The 11,447-nt window shown below is 31.7% G+C and overlaps 1 protein-coding gene across 1 annotated transcript; it reads left to right on the plus strand.

Annotated features, from left to right (window-relative positions):
* The first annotated feature begins 622 nt into the window (after window positions 1-622).
* Window positions 623-8,237, plus strand: LOC134714137 (neuroplastin-like). Its single transcript, XM_063575381.1, has 4 exons — window positions 623-694; window positions 5,130-5,426; window positions 6,002-6,274; window positions 7,823-8,237. The coding sequence occupies exons 1-4, from the start codon at window positions 634-636 to the stop codon at window positions 7,936-7,938; spliced, it is 747 nt and encodes a 248-aa protein (XP_063431451.1). The 5' UTR covers window positions 623-633; the 3' UTR covers window positions 7,939-8,237.
* Window positions 8,238-11,447: the final 3,210 nt, after the last annotated feature.

Raw genomic sequence — 11,447 nt, forward strand, 5'->3', positions numbered from 1 at the left:
CTCACAGTTGATTTACCACGACCAAGAACTATAAGAGAGCAAAGTTGTGAAACGCCCTGACTAACCGTACGGAGCCTCTCAACCTTGAAACTTCCGAAAATGACAAGCAAAACAAAGTTTGATGAAAGGGGGGAACAACGTGCCCTTATCCCGCCCCCTACGCCAGTGCTAAATAAATTTTTTTGTGAGCTTTATTTTTTACTATATAAAAAGTCCACGTCTGCAGAAGTATCATTGACCCATCAACACATTTTCCAAGTTTAATATGGTGAGGAAAAACAACATTAAAATTGCCCCCCCCCCCCCCCCCCCCCCAAGTAGAAAATTAAATTAAGGGAAGGTCAATTCCCACAGGCACTTGTTTTCTATCCATGGGAAGATCTCGTAATATATAGGGATAGTAGATCTTCCCATGGATAGAAAACAAGTGACTGTGTCAATTCCCATGCAAGCTGCCGTTATCTCACCATGGGATATTAAACCGAAGTACTAATTACTGGATTAGTAAATTTTACAATCATAAATTATTTGCGATTTTATAAACTTAACAATTATAATATCCGTCCTCGTACTTATTGTTTCCGGCTATGGTTAATTTAAGGTGTATGATGAAAACAATGTAAATTAATCACAATGCACACTAGAAGTCTACAGTCTCTTCTATGGCTTTTAAGATTATTAACTAGTATTTCAGGTAAGACGATGTTTTTTTAAGAAACCAAGTTAATAGTACCGCGACTTTTATATGTGCTCAAGGTTACTGACATAGAAAAAACAAGAAACATATCATTTTCCTTACATGGCGGAAATGGCAATAGACCTTCTTTATACCAACTGCAAAGCATTCTCATTGTGTACTTATGTAGACTACTTGTCTAATTTTACTTAAAATTTTAGAAATACTAAGGCTTTTCTATATCAGGAATATATATTACCTTAACTTTTAGGAATTTTTAGTTCTCAATGCTCTTCAACTTCGTACTTTTTTTTACCTTTTTAACTTTTTTGGATTCGAGCGTCACTGATAAGTCTTTTGTAGACAAAACACGCATCTATTACGGGGCGCCGAATGGGACTCTTGTGGTTTTGTACTCAAAATTCAATTTTGTACGGACAAAAGTGACTTTTGTTCAACAAAAATGAGTTCAGTTTAACAAAATTTGTATCATACTACAAATTTAAAATTTTGTCATACAAAATTATCTATCAGCGGACAAAAGTCACTTTTGTCATGACAAAATTCATTTTTGTTACACAGACTTGACTTTTGTTACCTAATTTGAAAATTGAGCGACAAAAGTCAATTTTTTATTCAAATTAGTTTAGTTTGGTTTCTGTGAACTAATTTGCATACAAAATCGACTTTTGTTACACAAAATTGACTTTTGTTACACAAAATTGACTTTTGTTACACAAAATTGACTTTTGTTACACAAAATTGACTTTTGTCTCAACAAAATTGACAAAATTGACTTTTGTCTCAACAAAATTGACAAAATTGACTTTTGTCTCAACAAAATTGACAAAATTGAATTTTGTCTCAACAAAATTGACAGAATTGAATTTTGTCTCAACAAAATTGATTTTTGTCTCACGAAAGTAAATTTTGTCTCACGAAAGTCAATTTTGTCTCATAAAAGTCAATTTTGTTGTTACAAAATTGAATTTTGTCGTCACAAAATTGACTTCTGTCTCAACAAAATTGACAAAATTGACTTTTGTCTCAACAAAATTAACAAAATTGACTTTTGTCTCAACAAAAATGACAAAATTGAATTTTGTCTCAACAATAATGACAAAATTGACTTTTGTCTCAACAAAATTAACAAAATTGACTTTTGTCTCAACAAAAATGACAAAATTGACTTTTGTCTCAACAAAAATGACAAAATTGAATTTTGTCTCAACAAAAATGACAAAATTGAATTTTGTCTCACAAAAGTCAATTTTGTCTTACAAAAGTTAATTTTGTCTCACAAAAGTTAATTTTGTTTCACAAAAGTCAATTTTGTCTCACAAAAGTCAATTTTGTCTCACAAAATTGAATCTTACCTCACACAATTGACTTTTGTGATTTAATTTTCATATCTGGTAACAAAAGTCAATTTTGTATGCAAATATGTTTATATTTGCATACCTTTTAGACAAAATTGACTTTTGTCATGACAGATATGAATTTTGTCTACAAAAATGAATTTTGTCATGGCAAAAATGAATTTTGTCTACACATATGAATTTTGTCATCACAAAATTGAAGTTCTCACAAAACAAGTCTGTAGCACATAGTTTTGTAAGACAAAAATGATTTTGTTATGACAGAATTGAATTTTGTACAAAACCACAAGAGTCCCATTCGGCGCCCCGTATCTATTGAATACAATATATATCATAGAAAATGTTATAGATGTAGGTGGTAAAAATTAAATAGCTGTACTGTAATATATTGATATTGTGTGAACATGTATATGTTACAGTGAATTTGTATAATCAGTGATTATGTAGAATCCCTGAAATTTTCAGGGATTATGTAGAATCACTGGCTAGTTTAGTGATTATGTAGAATCCCTGAAATTTTCAGTAGAAAAAACGTCAGGGATTCTACATAATAACTGAAATGAAGAAAATGTTTTATTTATAAAGATAATGAATAAAAGAAAATAATTTATTCTTTAAAATCACATAAAAGCATCATAATAAAGTAACAAAAATTGTAAAATGTTAAGCACAACATGTCAAAATGATAAACCCTTCTTTTTTTTTTAAAGTTAGGCACACTTAATATTAAAATGTTAAACCCAATACATTAAAATAATCTGTTTTTACCACAATATCCATATTTAAAAAAATCCTGTTCCTGCACGTATCGAATCAGATTTTAACAACACGCCTAAGAGAAATAAAAAGTTCAGTAAAAACATCAGAATGTACCCTCCCCCAAAAGAAAAAAAAAATGGAAATTTGAAACCTTGAACTGGTTCGAGCAAGAAAGATACCATTGTTTTGTGGTCAGGCAAAATCCTTCTTCAGACTTTTTTTTTAACAATTGCCATTATGTTTTTTTGGGTTTCCCTTTTCTATTTTATCCTGTGGAATTGCTATGAGAATATGCAAGCTTCCTCTTAACGTTTGTTCTATTTGTCAATCCCAAGTTCTGCATGTTTTTTTTTATACATTTAGATGCCTAAGTTCTCACAGTTTGAATTTCTTGCAAATTGTTCTTTGAACAAACAGAAAAACCCACACAAAACAGTTGTTCCATAATCTACTGTTCCATTTGCTTTACATGTATCACAAATAACATGCTTGTGGATTTACAAATAAAGGATGAATATCCATTTGATGCTGGCTTTTAATAAACGAACAATACATGTAAAGCTATCGTTATGAAGAAAATGTTATTATTATTATTATTAATTTTGAAGTCTTATCTTGACACCTTGTGTTAGTTATATCTTTTAGATCATCCTCTGTGTTTACATTTGTTAAAGCAAAATTATTTCATCTGGCAAGGAAAATGAAAGGAACTTAAAATTATAATTTGTTTAAAAATTAATTTTGTTTATCAAACAAATGACCATTAAATTATACATAATCCCTGAAATCATATTAGGGAATTTGTAGAATAATTATTAAGATGTTTAGTGATTATGTAAAATCACTGGTCTTTTTCAGGGATTATATATAATAACTAATCATTTTAGTGATTCTACATATTCCCTGAAAAATCAGGGATTCTACATAATCCCTGATTATACAAATTCACTGTAACATATATAAGTTCTAAAGATAATCATTTTTGTCACAGTGAGTCTGGTAATATGAAAAAAAGACTATACATTCCTCTTTAATAGAGTGCTACCTTTTATTATAAGAAGACACGGTCCCTCCGCTATAAACTCTCTGTGAGACTAGATGTTACATGCAAACGAACGTTATTTATCAATCTTGTATGGGAAAGGATTTATATAGGCTGAGCCTTTGTCCAATCCATTTGTTTGGATATTTAAGGTGGTACCCAACACTTTCACTAAAATTAATTTGGCTCGTTTAATTTTCCTAAAATTTTGACAAAGTATTTACTTAGACCCTTTAGCAAAAATATAAAAATTTCACAAATTTTGAACCAACCATTTTATCAGAAAAATTACACTGGTTATATAGCAGTTTGACAAACACCAATTTTGATCGCTGAGAAGCTTAATATTCCCTGTACAACACAACGTAATTAAAACGTTTAGCTGATTTTACAGAGTTATCTCCCTGTAGTGTTAGGTACCACCTTAAACAATAAAATCTTTGAATTGAATTGAATGGACTTCCGCGTGGAAAATGCTTTATTTCCCCATAACATTTTGTATGTTTTTGTCGCTTATACAAATTGGAATATCCTGACCGAAATTTCACCATTTGGTACTGAACAGTTTTCCTTTTATGGTAAACATTAAACAAATAGGAAACATTGTACCATGCCATTTTGGTCACTATTTTATATATACATAAAAAAAAATAGCATAGAAGTGCATGTTATAGCTTATTACGCGGTATGGGTTTTGCTCATTATTGGATGACCTATAGTTGTTAATTTCTATGTCATTTGTTATCTTGGATGAAGAGTCGTTCAGTCTGTCAAAGAATCGGTAATGGGTTTCTTTTAAAATATAGTGACACAATCATTAATGAGAATCTTGAAGGGGAAGACAGGGTTCTTGTATTCCCAAATTTTGTAAACCATATTTTTTTTATGGTATGCCCATTATATTCTCTCCTCTCTATATTAATTTAGCACTCCGTTATTCTCTATTCTTTGGCCGACTTTTCTCATTTTTTTTTAAACTTTTTTGTCTCCTTTTATTAATAAACATGCTGATTCCAAGATTCTAGAATAGAAGCCACACAACCCCAAAAGTTTGTCATTGATTAGATTTATCATTATGTACAAATGTAAGGAAAATCCCATGTAATTTTATTTGTGTTAGACCAACATGAGTATATGTATCTAATGAATATGAGAAATGAAATCGCCATTCATCTATTGCAAAAATTCATTTGCATACATGTATACTAATTATTTTCATCTAACAGTAACACAGTCTATAATTCGAGTGTTTGTTTATTGTTTTTTTTTCCAGGATCTACCAAAATATTAGAAGGAAACGAATTACACCAAACAGTTGAAAAAAGTTCTTTCTCTCTGACATGTGAATACACCTATAGACATACCAATGAAAGTGTAATACCCATCTTTAGGAAAAATGGACAAGAATTAGTCGGATTTGAGACAAATGTTACTTTTAACAATGCGAGCGCAAGTTCATCAACTGTAAAATTAAATATTTTAAAATCGTCCATAGATATTTCAGACGGAGGAATATATACATGCATTTCAAACGATTCATCTGCCAATGTTACGATTATAGTTCTTGCAGGTATATAAACAACTATTTGATCGAACTATTATCTATTTCAAAAATTCTCTTTTACATGTATCTGTTATTTCAGTACTATAATAATGGGTATGCACGTATGCACGTGTGTGGTCTTTTTGTTCGTTGGACGAAAATTAGAGTTTGCATGCAGTAATAATTTTGAACAGTTATAATGCAACGGCTTATTCGTTTGAGTTATTTGATTTTCAAGATAACACTCAGAAAAGAATAGCTTATGTGACAAGAAGCACACGTGTATACCGAAGTCAATATATAGAAGAAGAATATATAGTATAACAAAAACAATATTAGATCAATATCTAACACATATTTTGTTTTTTAATCAACACGAAACCTTTGAAGGACTCGGTAAACTTCGCAGTTCTACAAGAATCATACAAAAGAGTTGATTTTTGCTGACATTGACCTTATATTGTATTTGTACACGTCATTTTAGCTTTCAGAAAATGAAAGTCAAAAATTCAAAATTGTAAAACCATACATTAAAAAAGACTAGTTAAAAAGATGTTTAGATCACAAGTATATCAATGTAATATATCTTCCATTTTCTTCAGACAACAGCAAGTTTGACCAATCATACAGTTTTATAGAAGACAAAGATTTAATGTTAAACTGTCCTGTTCCAAGTTTTCTCCAATCTACAGTTACTTGGTACAGAGATGGAGTATTGCTCAACGATGATAGAATAGTATTGTCAAATACACAGGGAAAACAAGATGGTTCACTTCAGATTTCACCGGTTAAAACTTCGGACAGAGGTCATTATACTTGCTCTGCATCATGGAGTATTGGAAGAAAGTCATTTACAACTTTGGTCCGTGTAAGAGGTAAGACCATTATAGATACAAATGGTACGACAGGACACCATAAGCACAAGTTATGTCTACCTCTTATCATAGATATAAGAAGATGTGGTATGAGTGCCAACGAGACAACTCTCCATCCAAGTCACAATTTATAAAAGTAAACCACTATAGGTCAAAGTATACGGTCTTCGACATGCCTTAGCTCACATCGAACAGTAAGCTATATACAGGGCCCCCAAAATGACTAGTGTAAAACCATTCCAACTATATGTCTCTATTCAAATGCATTGATCGTCCAAAAAGGGGGTTCCAACCCCGGACCCCCTACCCCTGGACCCGCAACTGCTGAACATCAGGATCCTGACTGCAAATGTTTGCACCTGTCCTAAGTCAGGAATCTGATGTACAGTAGTTGTCGTTTGTTTATGTAATATATACGTGTTTCTCGTTTCTCGTTTTGTTTATATAGATTAGACCGTTGGTTTTCCCGTTTGAATGGTGTTACACTAGTAATTTTGGGGCCCTTTATAGCTTGTTGTTCGGTGTGAGCCAATGCTCCGTGTTGAAGGCCGTACTTTAACCTATAATGGTTTACTTTTTAAATTGTTACTTGGATGGAGAGTTGTCTCATTGGCACTCACACCACATCTTCCTAAACATATTTTTTGATATATAAGCATAATATTTTAATTCATAACTTTAAAGAGGAGGCATGCTGTCAAAAAATAGTATTATAATTAATACTAGTAATCTATGTTTTTGTTTTTCTTTCAATGCTACATGTTTGTAGTGTAACTGTTTATTGACTATCGTTTTGTAATTTTAATATGCCTGTTTGTTTGTTTTTTTTGTTGTGTATTTTAGTAACAATCCTATTGTTTGGATTTCAAACTAATAAAATTCTTATTCTTATTCTTATTCTTATTATTCTGTTGTTCGGTGTGAGCCAAGGCTCCGTGTTGAAAGCCGTTCTTTAACCTATAATGGTTTACTTTTTAAATTGTTATTTGGATGGAGAGTTGTCTCATTGGCACTCATACCACATCTTCCTATATCTAATAAAGTACCCATGTTTTAATAAATTGAAAGTACATCTGATACCATTACTCATCTGACCATTAGTACATCATTAATACAATGTTGACCTAGATCACACACACACATAAAACATGGAGATAAAAGGAAGAATTTTTAAGTGTATTTTTTTTTTAGAATTATTGTTGCTGGTTTGATAGAATATTCAAATATCACATTAACACAATTAATAAATAAGATCAATGGAGAAATGAAATTTTTTATTGAAAATACCATTTTATAAAGATCTATAAAGGTATAAAACAATGTCCTCAAACCATGCAGGAAAAAATAACAAACCGTCAGTAAAATATAAATTATGAAACTATAGGAAACAGTCAAATGACCAGCATTGATTTCAGCATTGGTAACGTAGAAAAACATAAACAAATGTTCACATTATTCCCTATTTCATAATTGCAAAACTAGCCTTCATGAAAGGTGTAAAGTCTTAAAATGTGGATAATGCAAGTTGTTTTGCTGTTTTTGTTTCAGAAAAATTAGCACCTTTGTGGCCGTTTATTGGAATAGTGCTTGAAGTATTGGTTCTTGTTTTGATAATAATGTTTTGTAAAGACAACAAAAAGAAAACAGACCGGAAATCATCTTGACATTGGACTTAGAAGACATTGAAAGAGGAAGAAGGAACAACGTGCCTTGAGAAGGAAGGACAGACAAACTGAGACGGTAGCTCTCAAATATATATACAAAGAATATATAACATCGATCAATGAATCTTTTCACATATCTGATCGATTGGAATCAGCAATAAAGCCAATAATGATGCACCCTCGTCCTTCCTATACATAGTTGCGTCATTTTATTTTATTTCTTACTATATACCTTAAATTTCCTAGTGATCTACATGTATATTGAAAATGCAAAATAAAGATATGCTATAGAAAAGAAATTTGTCTTTTATGACTATATTGTTTTCTTATTTCTGTAGGCATTTAGCAAGTGCGAGACTTGTTTGTTTTGATAGCTAACATGTTAAAGAAAAGGACATAAATTACGCTGGCCCACGTTACTTGTGGTACGCATTTTGATAATGTCAAGTTCAAGTTGTGTATAAATCTTAATTTTGAACGGAAAAACACAATGAATATAGTTGAGTTCGAACAATTTTCATTCATTTGACTAATCTTAACAATGTCAATTAAAAACCACTTTTCAGTCTTTTTCTACATGGTGGTAATTTTTGTTAAAAATATCAAAATATTGGATAAAGTTATAAACTCGACAATCTCAGACTCTTTCACACAATATTTGCCGTTCTAATTCGTTTCAGTATAGTTTCATAGAAGACGATTTTTGAACGGACGACGTGCTTCTTATATCTTGGAGTGAGCTTACAAAGAGATCTATAAGCCATCGAAAAAGATAATCAACGACAGAAAATATCTGATTGATTGATTGATTGAAAACGTCCAGTGCTACAACTATAGCCAGTCAATGTCGTTAAAAACTTCCACTTCCACTTGTTGAACGTCCAGTGACAAATAATTCATGCATTTTCAAGACGAGAAAATGTTTAAAGGTCAAAGAAAGTAATAAAATGCTTACAATTTATTTTTTATTTTACAACAGTAAAACAAAATATAATAAAATGTTGGAAATTCGGTTAAACTGAGAAAAAATGTGTTCCCTTTTACAGAATTGACTATATTGATGTAAAATCCATGACTAATTATAATTCCAAAGACATTTTTCTGTTGTAAATAGAAATTAAACCACTTAGCTTATATAGTAATCCGGGTATCCAATATCAAGTTTTTGCTTAGGCTAGCTCAAAACCTAACTGCAACTTGGAAGTTTTACTACAAACTACGAGACCAACCTTTGAACTTTGAAACTTGATAAAGAAACAACAATATTTACTTTGTATTAAAAAGTAATCTAAAAACTAAAACGTTAATTTCTCCTAAATACTTCCACTGACTCCGAGGTCCTAACAACTGATTTTCTCAAAAATTATATTATAACCATTCTTCCACTATTAAATAAGAGCAAGCTTCAAAAATCCTAGGTTCCTGAAACACCTTATTCTGAGAAACAGTATCTCGAGACACCTAGTTCTGAAACGGCTAGTCTCTGAAGTACCTAGTTTCTGAGATAACTAGTTTTGAAACACCTAATTTCCGAGACACATTGTGTTGGTTGAATATATATATATATATAGGGAATCAATGAAGCAATACTGTAGAGGACCCTTTTTTATGGCAGGCAGTGGCCCCTATTTTAAAAAGTTCTTGATCAACCACCGAATGCGCGGTATAATAAATACTAGCAGTCTTTAAAAAAACGTCTTGTAGAAAGACGAAATAGAAAACAATATGCGAAAATACAATATTTTGTTTTGTTGTTATTGGCTTTGAACTAGCTGTCAGTAACTGAGAGTGCTTTCACATCTCTATTTTTTTTTCTTTTTGTTGTTGTTAACCTGCCACGTTCATTCTATGTTTTTGTAAGCTGTTTTATGTCCCATTTATGCACATTCTGTTTTCTTATCTGTGCGTCCGTTCGTCCGTCTGTCCCGTTTCATGCAGATTAAAGTTTTTGATCAACAAAATTGTATGTCCCTATGGTATGATCGTTCCAATTTTAACGCCAAATTGGAGTTTTTACCCTATTTTAACGGTCCACTGAACATAGAAGATGATAGTGCGGATGGGGCATCAGCGTACTATGGACACATTCTTGTTCATCTTTGTATCGATCTGATGAGTAGACATTTTCAACTGACTTTTAAATATAAAAAAGGTGATGTGGTATGATTGTCGATGGTACAACTCTCCACAAGAAACCAAATGATACATAAAAAAAACATAGGTCACTGTACTTCTTTTATTAGCCCATACCACATATAGACAGCTATAAAGGTACCGAAATGATAATGTAAAAAAACAAAACGAGAAAACTAACGGCCTTATTTATGTACAAACAAAGAACGAAACACAAATATATAACACAAAAACAAACGACAACCATTGAATTACAGGGTCTTGACTTGGGACAGGTACATTCATACAGAATGTGGCGGGGTTAAACATGTAAGCGGGATATCAAACTTCCCCCTTACATGAGACAGTGGTATAACGGTACAACATAAGAACGAACTAATAAAATCAGTTGAAGAAGGCTTAACTCATTAGATGGATACAAATACCAATACTACACAGATTGTTTTTATTATTATTATATTGATGTTTTGGGAGGCGACTTTCCTGATATGGACTACACAGATTGGACGTGGTCCGGTACTTATATATCCCAACGATATTTATAATACAATAACACATATATTGTTTGTTCTTACATTATGCTTTGTTAAAATACCAGTGTCCCACGCCGCCACATTTTCAAGTTATGTGTCTGTCCCACGTAAGAAGCGTGTAGATTATTAATTGTCATTGGTTCATGTATGTCATATTTGTTTTTGTTATATTTTTTTGTTATAAATTAGGCTTTTAGCTATCTAAATCAAATCGTTTCATATTTTTCATGTCGGGACATCCCAGTATAGCTGACTTTATGGTATTAAGTTTTCTCATTGTTGAAGGCCGAACGATTGCAGATAATTTCTTACATACACTTCCTTTTAAATAGCTTTGGTTGATAGTTGTCTACTTGGCAATAATACCACATCTCCTGATTTTAATACAGAACTAATTGACCGTTTACTTAATACTCAAGATCATCAACGGGGGAAAACTTATAACGATACTACTAAATTTTATACTTCGGCTTAAATTCACAAAAACCTAGCTGCAAACATTTTTTTCAGAAGAAACCAATAATTGGTTATAAAAGAAACGGGAACTATAATTGTTGACTGTAAATCTTAAAATAATTAATATGTGAGATACTCAACCATACAAAACTTCTTATGACTTTTGAATCCAAACTCTGTGATATGAGGGGGAGGACAGGGGGTACCCTTCTCCCTTCTCCTTTCTCCTACCCCTCTTCTCCTTTCTCTTCTTCTCCTTATTTTATTTTTTTTAATTTACCGGAAAAAAGAGAGATATTTTATTTTTTCATATTTTATTTTTTTCTCCTACCCCCTTTCTCCTTTCTCCTACCCCTTTCACCTTTCTCCCACCCCCTTTCTCCCTTT

This window comes from Mytilus trossulus, chromosome 4 (genome assembly GCF_036588685.1).
Source record: "Mytilus trossulus isolate FHL-02 chromosome 4, PNRI_Mtr1.1.1.hap1, whole genome shotgun sequence".
NCBI lineage: Eukaryota > Metazoa > Mollusca > Bivalvia > Mytilida > Mytilidae > Mytilus > Mytilus trossulus.

Coding starts and splice junctions, on each gene's coding strand:
- LOC134714137 (XM_063575381.1), top strand. CDS start 634: ATGCACACTAGAAGTCTACAGTCTCTTCTATGGCTTTTAAGATTATTA. Junction 695..5,129: donor ATTATTAACTAGTATTTCAG/GTAAGACGATGT, acceptor TTTTTTTTCCAG/GATCTACCAAAATATTAGAA. Junction 6,275..7,822: donor AACTTTGGTCCGTGTAAGAG/GTAAGACCATTA, acceptor TTTTTGTTTCAG/AAAAATTAGCACCTTTGTGG.